The sequence below is a fragment of the Bos javanicus genome, chromosome 1, assembly GCF_032452875.1.
Source record: "Bos javanicus breed banteng chromosome 1, ARS-OSU_banteng_1.0, whole genome shotgun sequence".
In the NCBI taxonomy this organism is placed as follows: Eukaryota; Metazoa; Chordata; class Mammalia; order Artiodactyla; family Bovidae; genus Bos; species Bos javanicus.
The window spans coordinates 2,632,128-2,658,267 of NC_083868.1; the positions used below are offsets into that span (position 1 = coordinate 2,632,128).

At 42.3% G+C, this 26,140-nt stretch overlaps 1 protein-coding gene across 4 annotated transcripts in view; it reads right to left on the reverse strand.

The window, feature by feature from the left end:
* Nucleotides 1-26,140, reverse strand: part of IFNAR2 (interferon alpha and beta receptor subunit 2) — a 34,326-nt gene that overhangs the window by 2,676 nt on the left and 5,510 nt on the right. For 2 of the 4 annotated variants that reach the window (XM_061413175.1, XM_061413227.1), the window contains exons 2-8: nucleotides 20,758-20,849; nucleotides 17,296-17,337; nucleotides 15,566-15,689; nucleotides 13,669-13,841; nucleotides 11,414-11,568; nucleotides 9,850-10,018; nucleotides 3,340-3,470 (exon numbers count right to left, since the gene is read on the reverse strand). In XM_061413175.1, the coding sequence (XP_061269159.1) occupies nucleotides 3,340-3,470; nucleotides 9,850-10,018; nucleotides 11,414-11,568; nucleotides 13,669-13,841; nucleotides 15,566-15,689; nucleotides 17,296-17,337; nucleotides 20,758-20,812 (849 nt within the window). In that variant the 5' untranslated portion in view covers nucleotides 20,813-20,849. The remainder of the gene's footprint in view (nucleotides 1-3,339; nucleotides 3,471-9,849; nucleotides 10,019-11,413; nucleotides 11,569-13,668; nucleotides 13,842-15,565; nucleotides 15,690-17,295; nucleotides 17,338-20,757; nucleotides 20,850-26,140) is intronic. The other 2 variants (XM_061413277.1, XM_061413251.1) reach the window with 2 other exon arrangements.

Consider the following 26,140-nt stretch of genomic DNA (forward strand, 5'->3'; position numbering starts at 1 on the left):
TGAGCACTTATAGAACCTAGATGTTAATTATTTGTTGATTGTTTATGCTGCATGGATTTTCTCCTAGTCTGTGGTTTAACGTTTTACTCTTGTTATGATGACATTTAATGGAAAGAAAATTTCCATCTTAATTTAAGAAGGTATATCAATTTTCTTTCTCCATGGTTTCTGCTGAATCTTCCTTATCTTTAAGTATGACTCCTATATGCCCTTCTAAAACTTTTAATAGTTTTGCTGTTCATATTACAGTCTTTAATATGCCTGAAACTGATGTTTGTGTATAGTGTGAGGTAGGAATCTGATTTCATTTTTCCCCACATGGGTAGCATTTACTGACCTCAATCCTTTCCCCACAGCAATTCCTACAAAACCCTAAGCCTAACCTTGTTTCCACATATGTGAGTCTGTCTCTGGGCTCCCCATTTGACTAGATCTTTGTTAATGCCTTTCAACAGGGTTTGATAATTTTCTCCACAATGGGCTTGTGACATCTTCTGTTAGATTTCTTCCTTAAATACTTTAAAAAATATTTTTATTACTATTGTAATGACGTTTTTAAAACTGTATTTCACTTAAATTGCATGATTCCATTGAACTGTATGATTCTAAGGTCAAAACCAGGTAAGACTAATCTATGCTGTTAGAGTGTAGAGAGTGGTTATCCTGGGTGTGGGCAGTGACTGAGAGGTGGAAGAGAGACTTCTGGAAGGGGTTGGTCATGTTTTCTTTCTTGATCTGTATGTGACTTATGTGGGTTTGTTGAGTTCATGAAAATTCAGTTTTTTGCTATGACTTGTGCACTCAATTTCTTGGATGTTGAAAAGCAACTTAATAGAAAAACATATTTATTTTTAAGTGACTGTTGCTAGGGTATAAAAAGCAGCGTTTTTATGTTGATTACTTTGTGTGTAACAAACTTATTAGTCTAAATAAGTGGCTAATGTGGCTCAACTTATTAGTCCTAATACCTCATCCCTAGATTCTGAATTTCTTACTTAGCCAGTCATATCATCTAATAATGATCATTGTCTCTGCCCCCATTTTTCAGACTTTAACCCCCACAAGGGCATCTTTTCTGTTTGTTTTATTCACCTCTAGATCCCCAGCACCCAGCACATGTGGATATACAGTAAATACACAACACATATTTGTTAAATGCAAAAGAGGAGGTGTAGGAGGAGGAAACGAAGAGAAGGGGGAAGGCGGTGGGGGGAGAGGAGGAGAAAAGAAAAGACAGTTTAAAATTTTTAACTTCTGTTCTTGTTTAGACATACATACACAAACATACTAGACCTAGGGTGTTGTGTTTTACTGTTCCTAGAGTTTGTACTTAAACACAGAGCAACACTTTTTACTGGAGAAATAGCAGACAGACACAAGATAACTATACTTGCTTTCATTACTTGGAGATAACATAATAACTGGTATAAATATAATTGGCATATAATTTGGGTTCATTTTAAGGACAGGAAAAATCCAGGGAGACCTGGGAGAAGGGTTAGTAATGAGTTTAGGTAATTCAGGCAGAAAATTATCCAGGACATGATGGGTGTAGTGCTAGGGGTTTTTATATCTCAAGGCTGCATGAGAAACATCAGTTGGAGTGGGATTTATCTAAGAGCTCAAAGCCACAGCTATACATGGCCAACGGAAGAGTTGGAGTGGAGGCTGAGAGTAAGCCTGCAACTGAACAGTAACATAAAAAACTCAAAAAGATATACTGTTAAAGCTACAAAAGATTAAGTTATACTGATAGATTAAAAAAAAAAAAAAAAAAGCCACGACAGGGATCACAGTATGGATAAAATCCAACACAGAGCCATTTACTTCTCGTAAGCCACAGCCAAATGCCACCTAGGTTCAAATACTAATTATAATGAAAAACTCCACAAGCACCCCTCCTCCCAAACAGTCCATCCCCCAACTCAACCTAAACAAATAAGAACAAGAAAAAGAAGAGAATAGCAGTCATAACAAAGAGTGAAATAATGCCAGTTGCAAAGACTTTGATGGACCTAGAGACTATCATATTAAGTGGAGAAAGACATATTAAGTCAGAGAGAAAGACAGATATCATACGCTATCACTTATTTGTGGAATCGGAAAAAAAAATGATACAAATGAACTTAGAGAATCCTGATGGGCTACAGTCCGTGGGGTCACAAAGAGTCAGACATGACTGAGCGACTCACACTTTCACTTTACTTTTTCATTACTGTATAAAAGTAGGTAAACAATAAGGACTTATTGTATAGCACAGGGAGCTATATTCAATATCTTGTAATAAGCTATAATGGAAAAGAATCTGAAAAAGAAATTATATATATTCTTTTTCAAATTCTTATATATATATATATTATTAAACTGAATCAGTTTCTGAATGCTTGAACACAGCATTGCAAATAAACTATACTTCAATTAAAAACATTTAAAGAAACAAAAGAATAAAAAAAAAGGACTATACTTTTACCACCTGTAGAGAGAGATTTATTTGTGGCTATTTAAAAAATAGAAGGTGAATGAGTTCAAACATAGAATATCTTCTAATGTAGAAGGAACTATCTGAATATCTTCTAATGCAGAAGGAAAGTGACAGGACAGGGAAAATGAAAAATGATGGGCAAAGTGGTTGAATCAAAACATGTGAGGAGGTGTTAGAAATATGTAAGATCAGTACCTAGACTTGGTTGAGTGCCAAAGATTCTGAGCGGGAAGGATATGCCTCATGAAACACAGAGAAAACACAAGACCAAGTGGCTGGTTCCACTTACGAATGACACACATAAGAGACCCCTGGGGGACCGTTATACTATGATAAATGAGTACAAGTAGAAAAAAAAGATTAATCAATGTAGGCAAAGCTTTGGAGAAAGCTGTACACCATGATGTTGACACTAGCATTATAAATCAGTTCTTTATATTTTCATATAAGATATATTCACTTTGTGTATATATTCCACATAAGTAATCCAAACTAAAATGACAACCTGTATTAAAATGTTCATTGTGTTACTCCTAATGGCCGAAGAAATGAAAGGAAAAGAAATAATGAAAAGGAAATCAATCCAAATGCCCGACAGCTGAGAAATGATTAAGGAAAAAGGAGACATTAATAATAATGGAACACTGTGACGATGGAAAATTATATGTGGACAAAGTATGAAAAGAAAGCAGAAAATGCAATATATAGGTTTATAGGAATGGTAAAGAACCCAGAGTGATACAACACCTTGATGTTTTGAGAAAATAGGGTTTCTTCTATGAAGATATTTAAGTATATAATAAAAATTCTTAAGTCAAAATGAAAAATAAAGGTAGAAATGAAAAAAAAATACATACCAAAACTTTGGGGAAATCATTTCTTAAGCATATATAGCCAATCCGTTTCAGTATCATTACAGTGCTTATGAAGACAGCAGTTATTAAAAACAGAGTAATTATTCCTCCTATTGTAGCAGATTCTGATGACTCTGTTGATGAAAAATTAAATGGCTTTATTTAAGAGTAAATCCACTGAACACTCACAGTTGGGAACAAATGTATATTAATCTGGTGGTGGAAGGGTTTATTATGGGGGCAAAAGTTGGAAAATCTACTGTTTAATATCAAAGAATGGAAAGTAATCCAAGTATACATTTTTAAAAAATGTTAAAATTCAGTTTCTAAAAGTAAAATTTCTTCCAGTTGATAATTATGCTTTATGACTGCATTGTCCAATAATGTGGTTTAGCCACATGTGACCATTTAAATATAAATTATCCAAAAAAAACCCGAAAAAACAAAAAACTGTTTCTGAGTCATACTAGCCAGGTCTCCAGAGGGAGTTGAAAAAGGGAGTTTGTCTGAAGATGACAATCGGGTCACTTGGAAGCTGGACTCTGGCCATGCCAGAACCCAGAACTGGGGTGTGGTAGATCTTGTTTTGTCCAGTTATGAGTTCTCCTTTAGCTTCTTGTCAAAATAACTTTTCGAAAATTTCAATTTTCTGAATGTAAACAGCTTTTTCCTGTAAGTCCAACTAGGCTGAGAAGAAATCAGTACTTATAGAATTAAGGCTGTCTTTAATATCCAGAAAATCTTTTATTAATATTAATCCTATAACCACAGCCTCAAGCAAAACAATACAGGAGAAAAACAACTAAAGATGGCTCATATCTTTCTAATGTCTTTTAAAAGGTTAAAGAATGGACAGAAAGAAACTCGGTGAAGATCTGAGCCCTTAGACGGCAGAAGACTCATGAACCCCTTTCATTCCAGAATGAATGGGCCGTCATCAAGAAAATTTACAAATAATAAATGCTGCAGAGGGTGTGGAGAGAAGGGAACCATCCTACACTGCAGGTGAGAATGCAGACTGGTACAAACTTAAGGAGAACAGTATGGAGGTTCCTTACAAAACTAAAAATAGAGCTACTATATGATCCAACAGTCCCACTCCTGGGCATGTATACAGAGATACATGCACCAGTGTTCACTTCAGCACTATTTACAATCACCAGGACATGGTGCAACCTAAATGTCCATCCACCGAGGAATGGATAAAGAAGACTGTGGTACATATATACAATGGAATATTACCAAGCCATAAAAAAGGATGAAATAATGTCATTTGTAGCAACACAGATGGATCTAGAGATTGTCATACTGAGTGAAGTAAGTCATATAGAAAAAGACAAATATATGATATCGCTTATATGTGGAATCTAAAAAAATAGTGCAAATAAAACTTATTCACAGAACAGAATAGATTCACAGACGTAAAAAACAAACTTATGGTTACCAAGGGGGAAGTGGGAGAGGGATAAACTGGGATCGACATATACACATTACTATATATAACGTAGCTAACTAATAAAGACCTACTATAATGCACAGGGAACTCTTCTCAATACTCTGTAGTGACCTATACGGGGAACGAATCTGAAAAAGAGTGTATATATACATATGTATAATCGATTCACTTTGCTGTATACTTGAAACTAGAGTAATATTACAAATCAACTATATTCCAATAAAAATTAAAAAAAAAGAATGAAGATGTGTCATATCAATGGCAGCTATAGAATCAGATCTAGTCATAAAGGCACACCTTTATAATACAAAATCCTTACATGTATAGAGCTTACATTCCTGAAGAGGATTCTGTGAACCTACGTGGTTTCTTTGGAGGAGCAATATGATGTCATGGGATCTTGACCCGTGGGTCCCACCCCTCTGAGTCCCTTGAACTAGAATTTCTATTTTGGCTCTGCTTCCAGGGAATGTAAACATGACACCACCCTATTTAAAAGAGACCTGGGGCTTCCCTGGTGGTCCAGTGGTAAAGAATCTGCCTTGCCATGCAGGGGATGTAGACTCAGTCCCTGGTCTGGGAAGATTCTACATGCCATGGGGCAACCATGCACTGCAACTAAGACTCAATGCAGTCAAATTTTATATACATATATTCAAGTTAAAGAGACCTACCAGATGTTCAAGCTGGTTTTAGAAAAGGCAGAGGAACCAGAGATCAAATTGCCAACATCTGACGGATCATCAAAAAAGCAAGAGAGTTCCAGAAAAACATCTATTTCTGCTTTATTGACTATGCCAAAGCCTTTGACTGTGTGGGTCACAATAAACTGTGGGAAATTATGAAAGATCTGGGAATACCAGACCACCTGATCTACCTCTTGAGAAATCTGTATGCAGGTCAAGAAGCAGCAGTTAGAACTGGACATGGGCTAATCTAACTGGTTAGAACCAGTTAGGACTGGTTCCAAATAGGAAAAGAAGTATGTCAAGGCTGTATATTGTCACCCTGCTTATTTAACTTAATAAGGCTATGGTTTTTCCAGTGGTCATGTATGGATGTGAGAGTTGGGCTGTGAAGAAAGCTGAGTGCTGAAGAATTGATGCTTTTGAACTGTGGTGTTGGAGAAGACTCTTGAGAGTCCCTTGGACTGCAAGGAGATCCAACCAGTCCATCCTAAAGGAGATCAGTCCTGGGTGTTCATTGGAAGGACTGATGCTAAAGCTGAAACTCCAATACTTTGGCCACATGATGTGAAGAGTTGACTCATTGGAAAAGACACTGATGCTGGGAGGGATTGGGGGCAGGAGGAGAAGGGGACGACATCACCGACTCGATGGACATAGGTTTGGGTGAACTCCGGGAGTTGGTGATGGACAGGGAGGCCTGGTGTGCTGCGATTCATGGGGTTGCAAAGAGTCGGACACGACTGAGTGACTGAACTGACTGACTGAACTGACCATCCTTTACCAGACATTACCCCTCCCCTGCCCTTTCTGCTTAATTTTTCTCCAGAGTATTATAGTATTATACTTAACCATCCCTTAACACAATACATATTTTATTTTTTTGAATCTTATTCTTTTGTCTCCCAATGTAAACTCTATAAACTAAGGAATTTTTATCTGTTTTATTCACTGCTGTATCCCCTATCTAGAAGAGTATCTGGCCCATAGTGGGCCCCAATAAACATTTGTCAAATGGATGAGGACACCTTTCCCTGGGGAACTTACTGAAAAAAAGTCAGCTGATTAGTTTAAGATTTGACAAGAGGGAGGCATTTCTCCATTTCTCTGGAATAAATCCCCCTTTATCAATACTGCTTTAAGATATCAGTGTTTTACCACTGATATCCCAGTAACTTAACTCTGGTTCTAGCTCATCCTTTAAGAATCCCCCACCATCCAAACCTACCTGGTCCCTGGGTTTAGCTGGTTGAGGGTGGCTCACATGGCCAGTTTACACAGTGAGAGGGGTCACATGATCTGAACCTACTCGGTTCCTGAAGTTTCAGACAAGAATTGTGGCATGAAATATTTGGATAGCGAGGCATACCTGTACCTTAACTGTCTCATGTAATGATAAAAGAACAGATGCTGAAGTATACAAAGTGATGTGTTCACACCACGGAAGCATGAAGCGATGGGCCAGCATGTTGCCATATGACCATTCTTAGCAGGTGAAACAGGGAAGAGTCAGGGGAGACACTGAGTCACCACAGAGCAAGGACATCACCTGACCTTTGGTCAGGCAGTGGCACCCCACTCCAGTCCTCTTGCCTAGAAAATCCCATGGATGGAGGAGCCTGGTAGGCTGCAGTCCATGGGGTCGCTAAGAGTCAGGCACAACTGAGTGACTTCACTTTCACTTTTCACATTCATGCATTGGAGAAGGAAATGGCAACCCACTCCAGTGTTCTTGCCTGGAGAATCCCAGGGATGGCAAAGCCTGGTGGGCTGCCGTCTATGGGGTCATACAGGGTCGGACACGACTGAAGCGACTTAGCAGCAGCAGCAGGAGCAGGTTCACTTAAGGGCATACTGAGTTTCAGCCAACCACCGTCCGTCATGTCCTATTTCTAATCTGAGTTTTTATTGCTGTGACACTCTGATTTATAATAAGAAGTACATATTTGGTCTTTGTCCTCAATTCTGAAACCCTTAGAAATTCCTAAATAATAAGAGTAAAGAAAGTGAAAGGAGCTTTTTTTGTTATTCAGAACAAGCCCCTCTGAACTTCACTTGGTTTATGTGAAACCCAAAATGAATGAACATAATTTGTGTCCTAACACCAATTCTCAACATCAACTAGGTGTCCAGAGATTTGACTCGTTTCTGATAGTACTAGGAGTTAGTGCAGAACCCACAGGGCTATCTATCGGCTTTGATGATTTGCTAGAATGGCACACAGAACTCATGAAAACAGTTTACTCCCTAGATTCCTGGTATATTATAAAAGATTATAACTCAGGAACAGGCAGAAGGAAGAGATACACAGGGCCAGGTATGGGGGATGGAGCTTGGACTTCTGTGCCGTCTCTGGGCACGCCATCCTCCCAGCATCTCAGTATGTTCACCAACTTGGAAGTTCTCCAAACCCCATCATTTATGGTTTTTAAGAAGGACTCATTATATAGACATGACCAATTAAATTCTTGGCCACTGATGGTCACTTCAACCTCTAGCCCTTCTCCCCTCCCCAGAAGTCAAGGGGTGGGGCTGATAGTTCCAACCCTCTACATCACAGGGTTGGTTGCCGGGGGAACTTTCCAAATGTCAACGGATATGAACATCTACTGCTCATTATTTTCTCAGGAAGCCTATTGTTTTGCCCTGTGTATCTCTTCCTTCTGCCTGTTCCTGAGTTATAATCTTTTATAATATACCAGGAATTGGTGTTAGGACGCAAATTATGTTCATTCATTTTGGGTTTACGTTTTTATAAGAGCCATAGGCATGAAGAGACTATATGCAGTTTTAGGTTTGTTCAGTTGCTAAGTCATGTCCAACTCTTTGCAACCTCATGAACTATGGCACGCCAGACTTCCCTGTCCTTCACTCACTGTCTCCCAGAGTCTGCTCCAACTCATGTCCAATAGTTGGATGCCATCCAACCATCTCATCCTCTATTGTCCCCTTCTCTTTCCCTCAATCTTTCCCAGCATCAAGGTCTTTTCCAATGAGTTGGCTCTTCAAATCAGGTGGCCAAAGGATAGGAGCTTCCGTTTCAGCACCAGTCCTTCCAATGAATATTCAGGGTTGATTTCCTTTAGGATTGACTGGTTTGACCCCCTTGCTGTCCAAGGGACTCTCAAGAGTCTTCTCCAGCACCATAATTTGAAAGCATCAATTCTTCAGCATTCAGTCTTCTTAGTGGTCCAACTGTCATATCCCTACGTGACTACTGGAGAAACCACAGCTTTGACTATACGGACCTCTGTCAGCTGCTAGGTTGGTCATAGCTTTTCTTTCAAGGAGCAAGCATCTTTTAATTTCATGGCTGCAGTCACCATCCACAGTGATTTTGGAGCCCAAGAAAGTAAAGTCTGTCACTGTTTCCACTGTTTCCCCACCTATTTACCATAAAGTGATGGGACTGGATGCCACGATCTTAGTTTTTTTTAATGTTGAGTTAAATATGGGCAAAGTTTTACCCATATGTAACTGACATTACATTTAAGTTAAAGCTGTGAAATATTTTTTCCTTTAAAATTGATCTGTGTATCATTTGATTCTGAGTAACACTGGTGAATAAACTCACACTGCCTGGAGTTATAGCAAACACCAGGCAACTTGACATGTCAGCTGCTAATTAGTGGAGCTCACTTCATCCACAAAGAAGCCATCACACTTACAGTCACTCCCTTCTAAATCTCATCTTATTTTGACTCTGGTAAATCAGAGCACTAAAGAAACTCTCACTGGGATTGGGAAATTCAGAAAGGCTTCTTTGGGGGAGATTTTCATAGATTTTCACTCTGGGCAAAACAATTGGCTTCCTGAGAAAATAATGAGCAGTGGATGTTCCTAAGGCTGACTGTCCTTCCTGCAAATTCCTCCATTCGAAGGAAGGTTCGGGGAGGAGGTTGTATGCTGTTTTGACGCCTTGGCCACAGAAGGGCTTTCAGCCTTCATCTGTGACCAGCTCATCCACACTGGCAAGTTCCATTTTCATCCATGAGTTACAGCCAACCTTCTGGAGAGCCAGGCCATGTCTGTGGACCTCACTGCGACTGTCGTCCTACCCTTTGGCACCTCTGCAGGCAGTTGCTTCAGGAACCAAGCCTCCTCCAACACTTGACTTGAATAACGGCCAAACCAAGGCCACACAGAACTGAACCCGATCCTGCCCCAGAAATAAATCATTTCCACTTTAGCCTCCTGAAGTGGAAGTTACCTGACTGTCCCCATGGGATGGCAACATAAAAGCAGCTCTACCACATGGTAGAGTCTGACCAACAGAAGACATCTCTGTGATGTACCTTGTCAGATGAAATATCATTAGTGCTTCGCGATTTTCAGATTAAGCAAACCATGAATTTTCAAAAACTGTCATACCTGATTCTCGTCTGGGTCGAAAGAGGGTACATTTTAAGGGAGATCTGTTTATTTTTCTTGGATCTTTAGGCTCAAAATAAACGGATATACAGTAGTTTGTGTTTGGAATTAACTTGTCGATGACATAATTGAAATTTTTGGTGATGTTTCCAGTTATTTGGGGTTGATGCTGTAAAAATGTGCAAAAGAGAAAAAAACATCAGTAAGACATTAAGTGAGAATTTCGTTTAGAGGCAAGCCCTAAGAGAGTCTTTGAGAATTGGTCTTCAAATCTTAAAAACACAGATAGAAATATCATAGGCTTGGCAAGAAAAAAGTTATTTATAAGTTACTCAGGCAAATGATTTATTCAAAATTACATGCACATGTATAAACACACACATCTTTAACCATGAAATCTAGTCTAGCAACTTCCTTTGACAAATGAGGAGAAAAAGACCCAATGAGGAATAAAGGTCTCCAGGATGTCATTTTTGTAAGGTGATGTTACTCAAGATCACCTTGCAAAAATCAGAAAATAAGATTATCCTACTTCATTAATGATATGAATCTACACTTCAGAAACTGCTTTCATATATATTAATTCATCTGATTATCAAAAGAGTCTGAAAAGTAGGCATTATTCCCGTTCTCCAGATGAGGAAACTAGCTCAGAGTGGTTTAGTAACCTCCTCAAGGCCACACAGTTCTGTGGCAGAACTGAAGCTGAGGTCTAATTTCCCTGTCCTTTCCCTAAAAACACCTTGCCTCTTCTTCCCTGGCTACTTCTGTTCCATTTTGGAATTAAAGAGATGATCTGAAGAGGTTCTTGCATGAAAAATAACTTTTGTAGAATGGTTTATAGTCTTTAAAGTACATTCTTACCAAAGGTTTAATAAATGAAGCTTTCCACCAGCTCAAATACAGCATTCTATAATATTTTTCTGCAAGTTTCTATTTGGAAGGAAGAGGAATTTTTTTTCTCACCCCACCCCGCAATAAACTTAAAGGTCATGCATGGCGGGACGGAGCAGAAGTGCCCTGGTGGGAGTGCTCTGGCCTGGAAGGGAAACCACCAAAGCGTAGCTGGGCACCAGAACTCTGGGTTCCACACATGGGATGATCTTTGTGGTCATCATGTGATCTGCAGTCTGCAACGCTTGCTTCCTGTTTCACTGGAAGCTCCTTCCCCCTTGGTGGCCGTGGACTCCGCCTCCCCCACTATGACTCAGATGGGTAGTTCCTGCTCAGAGCCAAGGTCAACCCCTGCCCAAGGTCATGACAGTCTGCCCACTCATCTCCAGAACATCACTCCCCTCCCCCACTCCCCTTACCACCTGGGACATTCCCTCCGTATAGGGACTTGCTGTCATTTCTTCCATCTAAAAAGTCCCTCCATAGACCCCACTTCCCCTTCCAGCTATCATAGCATCTCCCTACTCCCCTTTATAGAAAACCCTGGAGACGTCTTTCCTGAACTCAAAAGCAATGAAGCCCAGACCCTTCGGTTTTGATTGTCCAAATCATCACAGGTGTCTTTTAGCAATGTATTCATTGCCAAGTCAGAACTGTTTTGACCACTTACCCTCTTAACACTGTTCCCTGCATGCTCTTCAATAAATGCTAAGTAAAACTGTAATTCTTCACTTAGTATCCCGGGACTGTCGAATTGAAATTTCACATTCACACTGATGTGGTTTGTAAAACCAACAATCTCAAACTCTGGTGGGTCCAAAGGCTCTGTTTAGAAAATGAAATAAACCCCAAGGTTAATCAATAAATAGCATAACCGTAATGATAACCATTGTCCTGATACAACCATACCTCTTTACAGCTCTCTTTTTGATTTCCTGTGGCCCTCGAGGCATGGGTTATATACATGCATATTTTATTTGGTGAAAAACTGAGAACAGTAAAAGTGAAGTGATTTGTTTACTATTACCACAAGAAATGGAGGACAGATTTTGGGGTGAAAGTATTTCACAATTTTCAGGTTGTATTCGAAACATAAGAGTGAAAAATGACTTCTCATCTAATAATAATATAATAACAATACATAACCATTGCAGAAATATCAGAAAATACAGACAGGCAATTGTCTTTGAATGCGGTTAATCCTCTTTTGTGTATGCAGTATGTGGATAAATACACTCACACATATAAAACTGAACTAGTGTACACATGTACCGAAACTAAAATTAAATCATACTGTTTTACATGGTGTATATTTTCACTTATTTCATAAACATATTAAATGCATGTTTGCCTATGAGCTGGCAAACTAGGGCCTGTGGGTTAGATTTTGCACAGCCTGAAAGTTGAGAATGGTTTTTATTTTTGAAAGGGTTGTGAATGAATTAAGGCTATGTGACAGAGACCATATATGGCTCAAAAAGGGTGAAGTTTTTTTCTCAGTCTTCAAAAGATTGATTCACTCTTTTAAACAGTTAGATTGGCTCTACTTTTTCTGAATGGAATCTGCATATCAGTGAGTATTAACAGAGCTCAGTCTTTGCATTTGGCTGTAATCATTTCTTTAGGACAAATTCTTGGAGGAATTTGGGATTAGAGCAAGCCCAGGTTAAGGTTTTCAACACATACTGCCAAATACCTTCGGAAAGACTGTGTCAAGCTATATTCTCTGCATTTCTTCTAAGTCTGGGTATTTACTTACTTTTTATATTTACCATTTGAGTCTTGAAAAAAGATATCTCATAACTGTGTTAATATACATTCTTCAATGGTCTGAGTAGTCTGAGTACCATGTTCTATAAGTTGGGCTTTTCTTTCTTTTCTACGAGGACACGTACACAAACACGCAGTCCCACAATTCCGAGAATCTCTAAGTATCCAAGTTTGCTCCATGGGATTCAGCTATCATCACTTTGGAAGCACAGATGAGTGTGCATGCACACCCACACAGCCTTTAACATGGCTCCTTTTGCTGCTGAGTCACTCAGGCACGTCTGACTCCTTGGAACCCCATGGACTGTAGCCCACCAGGCTCCTCTGCCCATGGGATTCTCCAGGCAAGAATATGGGAGTGGGCTGCCATTTCCTTCCCCAGGGGATCTTCCCACGCCAGGGATCAAACCCATGTCTCCTGCTTGGCAGGCAGATGCTTTACCACTGAGCTGCCTGCAAAGCCCTCTGCAAGATCAGGATACCAGAGATGTGATGGAGTCTGGCAGAGAGCCACTGCCAGCTGCTCTGGAGCTGTTAACACAAAGGCCAGAAGGAGCCGCCTCCCACGGTAGGGAAAGGAAGAGCGGGCACGCCTACTCCTGGCATCCAGGCTTCTCTCTCTGGGCCCCGTGTGCACACACACCTGGGTGCTCACACATGCCAGCGCTACTGGGATCTGATCTGGGGGAGGGGCTGCAGTATTAAGGAAAACACAGACCCCCAAAGTTATGACAGCTCAGACACAGGCCTTTCTGAACCCCGTTCCACACTTCCTGTCAGGCTGTGAAACAAAGCAAAAAGTAGCAGCTACTGTATATCAGAAGTGAACACAGCATTCTAAATCAACTATACTTTAATGAATAATAGCTTCAAAAAAACGTAGCAGCTGCTCCTGCCTGAGTGACGGCCTTATACAGGCACAGAGAGCCCTTATTGTCAAAGAACAGGTTATCATTCCACTTTTTTGGAGAAGAAAACGGAGGCTCAGAGAAGCCAAGTAACCACTCCAGGGTGACAGAGATAGGAGGTAGCAGGGCTGGGAGGTGAACCCAGCCCTGCGTCTAAAACACCTTTACAGAACTTCTTGCTTTATGGCAAAGCAAGTAACGATGTGCTTAGCGATGATGATGAAGGTAATAAACAAGACAAACTCACTGTCTGGCGCCAGGAAGAAAGAGCCCATACAAATGACCAGCTTTGCGTTCTCTCTGAATCCAACCACCTGGGGGATGTACATGTCCGTCGTGTTTACCCACACGTCTGTGAGGTCACAAAACGATCTTGTGACGTTTATACAGTCCTTGACGACCTTCATATCTTCTCGTTTACTTTGAAAGGCAAAGAGATGGTCAAAGAAAGTGTTAGCCTGTATGTGATGAGGGTCCATTAACCCGAAGCCCCGATTGCATGTTCCTGTGTGGCTCTGCTCTCAAAGGTCCCTTGTGGGTTTTCTTTCCTTTAATTTTGAAATTTTAAACATTTTATTTTGTGTGGGAGCACAGCTGATTAACAATGCTGTGACAGTTTCAGGCGGACAGCAAAGGGAAGTATCTCCATGTTGTCACCGGCTCTCACCCCCTTATTTCAAGTGGAACACCTTGCCCCCTCTCTTGATCCCTCTTTCCTGTCTTTATCTTTCTTCATACTGCTTGCCCCCACCTGGCTTGTTATATCTTTGCTGACTGAGACCTCTGCCTACTTTTGGGATGTCTGCCCCAAGAAAACAGGGATCTGGGTTCCGAGTGTTACCCCTGGCATGTGGTAGGTGCTCAGTAAATATTTGCTGGGTGAATGAATTAGCAAATGTTGGGTGTTCATGGAAGAGGCCCCAGATCTCTTTAATTCTACAGGACAATCATGACTGCCCCTCCCTGAGACTCCTTCTTTCTCAGATTGAGGATGTCACGGTCTGGTCCTAAGTCAGCCTATATGGGACCAGCACAGACATCTGCTCTCTTGAGCTTCAGAAAGGCAGGTGGATGATACACGTGACTGCCTAAGGCAGGGAGAAACTTACAGTGTTAGCAGGTAACAAACAGAAACCCAATCCTAAAGGAAACCAACCCTGAATGTTCATTGAAAGGACTAAGGTCACCTGATGCGAGGAGCCAACTCGTTGGAAAAGACCTTGATGCTGGCAAAGATTGAGGGAGAAGAGGGCGGCAGAGGATGAGATGGTTAGATAGCATCCCGGACTCAAAGGACTCGAGCAAACTCCAGAAGATAGTGAAGGACAGGAAAGCCTGGCATGTGGCAATCCGTGGGGTGGCAGAGTCAGACATGACCTAGCGACTGAACACCAACAACTAAGAGACACCCACCAGAGGTCCTTCAGCAGGTCAGATAGCAGCAGTAAGAGCAATAAGATGAACAGCCAACTAAGGACACTCCGAGGGGCAACTGGACCAAAGTAAGGCTTAGGAGTGTGATTGTTGGATGTGGGAATAAGAGAGCCGAAGAGGACACCGTCCATTAGGCATGACTCCCTGCAGCCACCCCTGAGCAGGAGGATCGGCACAAAGAGGCTGAGCTCTGTGCCGAGGGCCACAGCTGGTTAGTGACCGAGCCAGACTTTGGACCTGGGCCTGTCCTCGTCGGGACCAGGTGGGTTTCTGATGTCCCGTGTGCCTCCCTGAGTAGAGAGGAGTAAATATAACCTATCAATATGGTCAGCAGGTCTTTGGACTTCTGTCCTCAGAACGATGCAGCACTTTCAATGCCCAGACTTACTGAACTAGGGAAGTGATTGTGAATAATGACGATAATTATTTTGCATCTGAGGCTTTGACTGTAGAAATTGGCATTGGTTCTCTAAGTACAAGTGTGTCAAAAATAACTTTGGGGTGTTCAGGCATTCAGTGCAATTAAAAATGGAGGAGTCTTTTGTCTTGGACTTTTAAAGCTCTGAATAAAACACTGAGACTGAGAGGGGCTGAGTGAGGGGGAGAGAGAGAGAAAAGCTCTATGACAAGTAAGGTCACCTCTTCCCTACTCTCCACATAATAGGAACATGATATAAATTAGCAAGAGAAAAACAGAATGTCAAACCTACCTCATGATTGTGTACCATAATGTATAGTGAGTTGGTACAATTGAATGGTTTTTTAATTCCCATGATAAGACTGACTGGAAATTTCGGAATCTCATCTTTAAAGTGCAATGTTCATCTGAAAGAACTAAAGGGAACAGAAGTTAAAAAAAAAAAAAAAAGATTGAAATCTGGAACCCAGTGTTGTTATCTTGGCCATGGTTCAAACTGTCCCTTGGGATCTGAACTCCCACATTTCTAGCAGAGAAGCCCCTCCAAGAGGGCTGGGATCTTGGAAACCCAAAGGAAATGGTTTTGTTGAACACTAGAAATGAGCTAATACAAGTAATATACAGGAACTCAGCACCGTGTAAAGAGAATTTGGTGGTAGTGCTTTAAGTGGTTAATTCATATCCGACTCTTGCAACCCATGGACTGTAGCCCACCAGGCTCCTCTGTCCATGGGATTCTCCAGGCATTTGGAGTGGGTTGCCATTTCCTTCTCCAAGGGATCTTCCCAATCCAGGGATCGAACCTGGGACTCTTGCATTGCAGGCAGATTCTTTACTCACTGAGCTACAAGGGAAACCAGAATTTGGGCTCACCCAATTATCACAGGCTTGCAGCAGCAATCTGGATCAAAATGATCTATGTTATCCCGGGCTACCTCATGCTCTCAAGTCAATCCTCAACCCCTCCTCTGGTCCCCCCTACATAGCTCAGCCCATGGCAAGCTTTCCTTCCCATGAATTTCCCACTGTGCTTGTTCCCCATCACACAGGGGAGGTGAAGACTGTGTGCCCAGATCGGATCTTTCCAGGCATTTCATCCCCATGCCTACGCTGGAGTAGATTTGACTCACAGACCCATTTCACAGACTGTGAAATTGAGAAGTTGAGTTATGCAACTCAGCTGGGATGTGGCAGTGGCAAAGGAAACCTTACAGTTACATTTGTCAACTCTGCCTTATATGGTTAAAATTTAAAAGAGCATCTTAGTTTCCTGTGGTTAGGACCTTTACCTCTTGGTTGCTAAGTCTTCATCCCCCAGTGCTCATCACAAGGCTGGATACATATTTAACCCACAGCGAAGTTTTGTGGGAAGGTTTATATGTAGACAAGAAATTTAGTTTAAAAAAATGTATTTTCTCTTATCTGGTACCAGGTACCAGGTAACAGGTGGAAAATTGTAAATTAAAGAGAAATGATTTCTGGAAGATTTTTTTGTTTGGCACAGTCTCCTCATTCTTCTATTAGTGAGAATATTGAGAGCTGGATATATTTTTAAGGGGCTTCCCTGGTGGCTCAATGGGAAAGAACCCACCTGCCAACGTAGGAAACCCTGGTTCAATCCCTGGGTCGGGAAGATCCCTGGGGGAGAAGTGGCAACCCACTCCAGTATTCTTGCCTGGAGAATCCCATACACAGAAGAGTCTGGTGGGCTACAGTCCATGGGGTCACAAAAGAATCGAACGACTGAGCGACTAAACAACAACCACAAGAACAATTCCTTTAAGGGGTTTAAAAATTAACTCTAGTGTTAATTTCCTGTAATAGTTTTATGAGACAAATGTGAAAATCAGAATTGGCTAAATTCTCCTTCTACAGAGAAAGTATTTGAGGAAAAAGATTCAAACAAAATGGCAACAGATTTGGACTCAGAAATCCAATTTCCCACATTTTTTGACTTCTAAATGGTTGCTCCCCCACTCACACCCTTAGACAAAATTTTGTTAAGTCAAGAAAATCTCTTACCAGGCGCAACATACGAAATACCAAACACGAGGCTGATGTGCACTGGAAAGAAGAAAAACATGTTAGAAAAGCAAACAATACTCTCTCCAGGCTCAATTTATGACTGTCGCTCTGAGTCTGGCATTCTTCCACACACGTGTATTAATATTGGACTAAGACTTTCTTGTGCTAAAGAAAAAGGGTCAAGTAAATGGTTCTGGGCTTCCCAGGTGGTAAAGAATCCACCTGCCAATGCAAGAGACATAGGAGACTTAGGTTTGATCCCTGGGTTGGGAAGACCTCCTGGAGTAGGAAATGGCACCCCACTCCAGTATTCTTGCCTAGAAAATTCCATGGACAGAGGAGCCTGGCGGGTTATAGTCCATGGGGGTCACAGAGTTGGATACGACTGAATGAGCACACAAAATGATCTTAAAGAGTTGATGGTATCAGCAGTGCATCTTCCGAGGATGTTTTGTCCTCAGTGGATCCAAAATAAGCTGTTTGGGAACTGATACTAGTAATGAGGGTTGGCTGGTTGGGGAACCATCCTGAGAAGCAGTCATCCATCTGGAACAATTCTCAGAATGTGAATAAGCATGTTGCTAATTTTAAAACTTCCGAGGCGAAGATATTTACCAAGGTTGGTGGAGGGAGAAAGGTCTCAGTGAAGGGAAGGGGGATTCTCATTTGTTTTCTGATGTCACCACGACTCAGAAGTGGGAGGGCAGGGTTGGCCTATTTTAGTAGCTGAGGCCCTACTGTGCTCACTGTCACATCCTTCCCAATGCATGACATTTCTTGGGGGAGAAGTGTCCCAACCATGGATCCCTTACTGATAAACTATGGAACAGATGACACAGTGATACTGAAATAGAACCAAAACAAAGGTAAAGAGAAGGCACAAATGAATAGGGTGATGGAAAAAAAATGATAATAAATGAAATGTGGAAACCAAAGTTCAGGGGTGACATTTTGGTTTTATGATGAGGAGGGAGATAGGAGTTTTTTGTTATTTAGTTATTAAGTCATGTCTGACTTTTTGTGACCCCATGGACTGTAGCCTGCCAGGCTCCTCTGTCCATGGGATCTTCCAGGCAAGAATACTGGAATGGGTTGCTGTATCCTTCTCCAGGGGATCTATTCCAGGTGGAATTTTTTGGAGAGGTTTGAGATATCTGAGGTTATTGATATTTCTCCTGGCAATCTTGGTTCCAGCCTGTGCTTCTTCCAGCCCAACATTTCTCATGATGTACTCTGCATAAAAGTTAAATAAGTAGAGTGACAGTATACAGCCTTGACGTATTCCTTTTCCTATTTGGAACCAGTCTGTGGTTCCATGTCCAGTTCTAACTGTTGCTTCCTGACCTGCATACAGGTTTCTCAAGAGGCAGATCAGGTGGTCTGGTATTCCCATGTCTTTCAGAATTTTCCACAGTTTATTGTGATCCGCACAGTCAAAGGCTTTGGCATAGTCAATAAAGCAGAAATAGATGTTTATCTGGAAATCTCTTGCTTTTTCAAGATCCAGCGGATATTGGCGATTTGATCTCTGGTTCCTCTGCCTTTCCTAAATCCAGGTTGCACATCATGGTTCACATATTGCTGAAGCCTGGCTTGGAGAATTTTGAGCATTACTTTACTAGCATGTGAGATGAGTGCAATTGTGCAGTAGTTTGAGCATTCTTTGGCATTGCCTTTCTTTGGGATTGGAATGAAAACTGACATTTTCCAGTCCTGTGGCCACTGCTGAGTTTTCCAAATTTGCTTGCATATTGAGTGCAGCACTTTCACAGCATCATCTTTCAGGATTTGAAATAGCTCAACTGGAATTCCATCACCTCCACTAGCTTTGTTCGTAGTGATGCTTTCTAAGGCCCACTTGACTTCACATTCCAGGATGTCTGGCTCTAGGTAAGTGATCACACCATCGTGATTATCTGGGTCATGAAGATTTTTTTTTGTACAGTTCTTCTGTGTATTCTTGCCACCTCTTCTTAATATCGTCCGCTTCTGTTAGGTCCCTACCAATTTCTGTCCTTTATCGAGCCCATCTTTGCATGAAATGTTCCTTGGTATCTCTAATTTTCTTAAAGACATCTCTAGTCTTTCCCATTCAGCACAGGCTGGAATCAAGATTGCCGGGAGAAATATCAATAACCTCAGATATGCAGATGACACCACACTTATGGCAGAAAGTGAAGAAGAACTAAAGAGCCTCTTGGTGAAGGTGAAAGAGGAGAGTGAAAAAGTTGGCTTAAAGCTCAACATTCAGAAAACTAAGATCATGGCATCTGGTCCCATCACTTCATGGGAAATAGATGGGGAAACAGTGGAAACAGTGTCAGACTTTATTTTTCTGGGCTCCAAAATCACTGCAGATGGTGATTGCAGCCATGAAATTAAAAGATGCTTGCTTACTCCTTGGAAGGAAAGTTATGACCAACCTAGATAACATATTCAAAAGCAAAGACATTACTTTGCTGACAAAGGTCTGTCTAGTCAAGGCTATGGTTTTTCCTGTGGTCATGTATGGATGTGAGAGTTGGACTGTGAAGAAAGCTGAGCGCCAAAGAATTGATGCTTTTGAACTATGGTATTGGAGAAGACTCTTGAGAGTCCCTTGGACTGTGAGGAGATCCAAACAGTCCATTCTAAAGGAGATCAGATACTTTGGCCACCTCATGTGAAGAATGACTCATTTGAAAAGACTCTGATGCTGGGAGGGATTGGGGGCCGGAGGAGAAGTGGATGACAGAGGATGAGATGGTTGGATGGCATCACTGACTCAATGGACATGGGTTTGGGTGAACTCTGGGAGTTGGTGATGGACAAGGAGGCCTGGTGTGTTGCAGTTCATGGGGTCGCAAAGAGTCGGACATGATTGAGCAACTGAACTGACTAAACTGAACTGAAATATATTCTCCTGATCTGTTATTTCATTATTACCCTTTGTTGAATAGAAAAACATTTAATTTTCATAGAACACCTTTTTTGGTCATGATGTGTGCTTTATAAGCTTTAAGAAATCGTTCTTTACACTTAGGATACATAGATATTGTCCTACAGTTTGCCCAACCCAGGGATTGAACCCAGGTCTCCTGCATTGGCAGGTAGATTCTTAACCACTGAGCTGCCAGGGAAGTCCTAGGGGTCTGGCCTCTTTCCAAATATAGGAATGGAGTGATAAACTCCACCCTGGATTAGAATGAGAGTATTAAGGGGAATTCCTCTTCAAATTACAATGAAGCTAGCTCCCTTCATTATTGAGTCTCAAGCCTATGATTATTTAGTTGCTTTCCTAAAACACCAGTAGAACAGAAACCCATTGTATATCAAACCATCAACACAGAATTCCTATCTAAGTTCCACTTGGCTCTTGACATTGGGCAGCTTATACTGTGTCCTCAGGACCAGGAAATCAACTGGCTACTTCCTAACAGGGTCCCTGTAGATGGAGCTGTGAGAAAAAGTGACACTCACCCATGGGATACAAATTCAGTGGTCCAATCGCTGACACATTCTGGCTCAAAAGCATTTTTGTTGTTTTATGTGTCCTTCCTTTCCTTTCACATCTGAAAAGAAATCAATATTAGGTGATCAGAATTCTGAAGTACCTAATTAAACTGCAAAGACAACAGACAAAGACAATCTGTACACAGGTCAAGAAGCAACAGTTAGAACTGGACATGGAACAACAGACTGGTTCCAAATTGGGAAAGCAGTACTTCAAGGCTGTATATTGTCACCCTGCTTATTTAACTTATATGCAGAGTACATCACAAGAAATGCTGGGCTGGAAGAAGCACAAGCTGGAATCAAGATTGCCGGGAGAGATATCAATATCAGATATGCAGATGACACCACCCTCATGGCAGAAAGCGAAGAAGAACTAAAGAGCCTCTTGGTGAAGATGAAAGAGGAGAGTGAAAAAGTTGGCTTAAAACTCAACATTCAGAAAACTAAGATCATGGCATCTGGTCCCATCATTTCATGGCAAATAGATGGGGAAAAAATGGAATCGGTGACAGACTTTATTTTTGGGGGCTCCAAAATCACTGCAGATGGTGACTACAGCCATGAAATTAAAAGATGCTTGCTTCTTGGAAGAAAAGCTATGACTAACCTACACAGCATATTAAAAACCAGAGGTATTACTTTGCTGACAAAGGTCTGTCTAGTCAAAGCTTTGGTTTTCCCATTAATCGTGTATGGATAAAAGAGTTGGACCATGAAGAAAGCTGAGCACCAAAGAATTGATGCTTTTGAACTGTGGTGTTGGAGAAGACTGTTGAGAGTCCCTTGGATGGCAAGGAGATCCAACTAGTCCATCCTAAAGGAAATCAGTCCTGAACGTTCATTGGAAGGACTGATGCTGAAGCTGAAGCTCCAATACTTTGGCCACCAGATGGGAAGAACACATATGAGCAACTGAACTGAAGTGACCTGGGTCTTACTTGTGGTGCGTGGGATTTATCTCGTTGCAGCATACGGACTCTTTAGTTGTGTCCCTTGGACTCAGTAGTTGAGGTCTGTGGGCTTCATTGCCCTGTGGCATGTGGGTGGGATCTTAGCTCCCTGATCAGGGATTAAAACTGCATCCCCTGAATTGCAAGGTGGATTCCTAACCACTGGGCCACCAGGGAAGTCCCCAGCAGGAAATTCCTGATTCCAGGTTTCCTCTCTGCCCTTCTGGGAGCTGGATCATTCACCCCATTTACACAAGGAGCTTTATCTCAGCTTGTGGGACCAATAGCCATTTGGTTCCAAAAATTTAAATATACGAAAAAGCAAATTTTGAAGTGTCTCGCTCCCTTCGGAAAACTATTTTTATTTTTATTTTTTGGTTAGTCCTTCAGAATATCTTCATACATGTTGTTGTTCAGTCGCCTGGTCATGTCCAACTCTTTGAGACCCTATGGATGGCAGCACGCCAGGCCTCCCTGCCCCTCACTGTCTCCCGGAGTTTGCCCAAGTTCATGTTCACCTTCATGCATAAGCAAATACAAAAATGTATTCTTATTCTCCCCAACCCTATTTTTCTAAATCGGAGATAGCAGGTGACGCTAGTGGTAGAGAACCTGCTTGCCAGTGTAGGAGACAGAAGAGAGATCTTCTTGACCCAAGGGTCGAGGAGGGCATGGCAACCCACTCCAGTACTCTTGCCTGGAAATCCCCATGGACAGAGGAGCCTGGTGGGCTACAGTCCATGGGGTCAGAGTGGGACACAATTCAAGCGACTTAGTACACACATAGCATATACACTGCCTGTCTAATTCCTGCTTTTTTCCCACTTAAAAATAAATTTGGGAGCTCTTTCTGTATCAGCACCAAAGAGAATTTCTTTCTTTTTTTTTTTTTTTAATGTAGTTACATATAGTCTACTCTGTGGACGTACCGTGATTTATATGACTAGTCACCACAAAGAACATTTGAGTGACTTCCAACTGTTTCTGCAGTGGATTCTCTTGAAAATGCCTCATTCTGAGCATGTCAAGTCTAAGTGTGAGAAAGCTTCCCAGAAATAGTACTGCTAGGCCAAAGGGGGTTCAGTCAGGGTCCCGGCAGGTAAGAACACATTCAACTCTGGCTAAGTTAAGGAAGATTTTCATCAAGGGACTATTTAATACAAATGTGTGAGCAGGCTACAGGCCAACCATAAGGATGAGCATAGCATCTGAAAGTAACAGCAGTGAGGGCTGTTATCATCGTGGGCTTGAGGTACAGAGGGAACGTCCCAAGCCTGGAATTAGAAAGGAGAGAGTCCAGCGTGAGGAGCACAGATATTCCTCACTGTCTTCCCTCTCCTCCCTTGGGGCTCCCCATTGGTTGACTCCAATCGAAGCCATAGGACAAGGCAGCTGGTGGCTGTACCTATACAAGATGGGATCCCAAGGCACAGTAAAAGGTGGGGAAGGTGGAGGCTTGGTTTGCAGGGGCAGACAGAAGAGACCAGGCACAAAGTGACCATGCACGTCTTTGGTTTTTTTTTTTTGGCTTCACTAAATGTGAGGCTTGTGAGATCTTAGTCCCCGACCAGGGATAGAACCCTGGCCCTCTGCAATGAAAGCCTCTCTGCAATGAAAGCACGGAGTCTTAACCACTGGACCACCAGGGACATCCTTGCATTTGCAGCTTTGATAGAGATGGCCACACTCTCGCCCTTACGGCTGTAGTGGTTTGCACAACCTCTTGCAGTGTGTGAGAATTTCTGCTTCCCCACAAAGAAAGAGCTTGTAGGGAATGATAATGATAAATAATGATTATGATAATGATAACTATCAAGCTCTTGGATTTCTGAAAATCAAATTCATGCCAAAATTCAAATTCAAAATTCAAATTCAAAATCAAATGCCAAGTTGTCTTCAGACTTACATTAATTCTGTACTTCTCTTATTCTAAGTAAGACCGACCATATATGGCAGAGGTGTTTCCTTTTGAGTTAACTATCTATCTTTGAGTCGTTGCTTTTTTTTTTTTTACATTGATTCTTAAATTTTTGTTTTGGAATATAAATGCTTTACAATGCTGTGTTAGTTTCTGTTGTACAGTAAAGTGAATCAGTTATACGTATACATATATCCCCTCTTTTTAAGACTTCTTTCTTCACATCACTTTGAAGGAACTTTTTAAGTACGAGGCAAACTGGCCCTCTGTGATATGAGTCACATCTTTTTTTATTTTTCTCCGCCATTGTCACTTGTCCTTTGATTTGCCTGTACGGCTTTTTTTTTCTTTTTTAACGGAAACTTCTGAGCTTTTAGACTTAAAGGTATTTTCTTTCTTAGCATCTGCATTTTGAGTAAGTTAGTCTTCTTCACTCCAAGGTGAGAAAGGAAGTCTTGAAACATTTTACGGAGCCCCCAGTCGGTCTCATTCCCTCTCTCCCCCAGATCTCTGTCTCCATCCAGACTACTGGGTGTTCTCCTGTCCCCACAAACACTGGGGTAGCACCAAGCCCCAAGTCAAAGTGAAAAATGACCCCCGAGTAGCAGACGTGAATTCAAGCTAAGAATACATTAAAAAGTCCCCTCGACTATCACGCTATCAAGCCCAAAGACTCCAAGTCAAAATTGCCACCTGCCACCCATGAGCTATCCAGGCACCTCAACTTTTCCCGTGACATGTGCATGCTTGGTAGTGTCTGACTCTTCACGACCTCCTGAACTGTAGCCCACCAGGCTCCTCTGTCCAAGGGATTCTCCAGGCAAGAATACTGGAGTGGGTTGCCATTTCCTCCTCGAGGGGATCTTCCCCACCCAGGGATGGAACCCACAACCCCTGCATCTCCTACATTGGCGGGCAGATTCTTTACCACTGAGCCATCTGGGAAGTGTACCATCATTAGAACAACCACAGAGATGTCTTTATGACATGCGATGTTATCTGCCATCATCACTCCTCAGCAGAGGGCTTGCCTGGTCGTGGATGTTCTCTAGATGCTGGGAGCACCAAGACCGTGGAATACCACCTTGGGGGTGACTCGCTTCTACCTGACCACTTGTCCTGTGGCCTCTGGTCTCTCTGTTTTGTTCTGATGGCGGCACATTTCTGCCCTTGTTCTGCCTCTGCAGAAGCTTCCCTCTCCTCAGCAGTTGAAAGTACACACACACAACCACACAACTAGAATCCCTCTCTCTTGCTCTGGGCCACAGGACGTTGCCTCCCTTTCTTTGTTCCTGGTGACTCATACTCCACTGCCAATTAGATATCTGATAGCAGATTCTTGCTTCCTTGGAAAATCTAATTTCCCATCTTGGCATCCCGCCTGGAACTGTTCATGAAGCTCTTTAAAACTTTCTGACTCCAAGCAGCTCAGCCTTCCTAAAGCTCTGGTTACTCTTATCTCTGCAGCCAGAGCCGGCTTCAGCCACCCTAGGGGCCCTGCACACAAGAAGGGTCCCACCCTTGGTTTATTGCTCTCCTGTGGCCATCTTGAATCATGGTGCATTGATGCCTTCCTGGCGTGTGTGCAGGGAGGCTGGGCCAGGCAGAGTGGAAGCTATCCCTGGCCCGCCTTGCCTAGTGGGTGGCTACCTGGTCTGGCGGGAGCTAAATGTCAAGGTCAGTCTTGATCGGGGTACATAGCAGGGCCAGGAGCAGAGGTTTAAAGACTCTTCACTGTCTGCCAGCATGCTATGGGTTGGGATGGCAGATCCTTGGAAAGGGGAGACTCAGGGTTTGCCTTGTCCAGAGTCCATCTCAGGCTGGTGGCTAGCAGTTGAGGGTTGTGGGCAGCCTTCAAGTTCAAGTGCATGTGTGCCCAGGGCTGCCAGGGCAGAAGGGTCCCCGGCAGCTGTGGGCAGTGGCACTGGCCCTGGCTGTGTGCCCATGGGAACCCTCTCTTCCTCTTTGCTCCCCTCCTGAGTCTGGGCCTGAGTTTACTGCTTCCACCTACTTCTAGGAATTCTCCCAAGATGTGCTAGGAAATGCCAACTCTGTATTATTATTTGGTGATTCACCATCAGGCTTAAATGCTTTTATATTTGCATTTAGATCTAGTTTCAGTTTAGTCACTCAGTCGTGTCCGACTCTTTGTGACCCCATGGACTGCAGCACGCCAGGCCTCCCTCTCCATCACCAACTCCCAGAGTTCACCCAGACTCACGTCCATCGAGTCAGTGATGCCATCCAGCCATCTCATCCTCCGTCGTCCCCTTCTTGCCCCGAATCCCTCCCAGCATCAGAGTCTTTTCCAATGAGTCAACTCTTCACATGAGGTGGCCAAATACTGGAGTTTCAGCTTTAGCATCATTCCTTCCAAAGAACACCCAGGACTGATCTCCTTTAGGATGGACTGGTTGGATCTCTTTGCAGTCCAAGGGATTCTCAAGAGTCTTCTCCAACACCACTGTTCAAGTGGCCA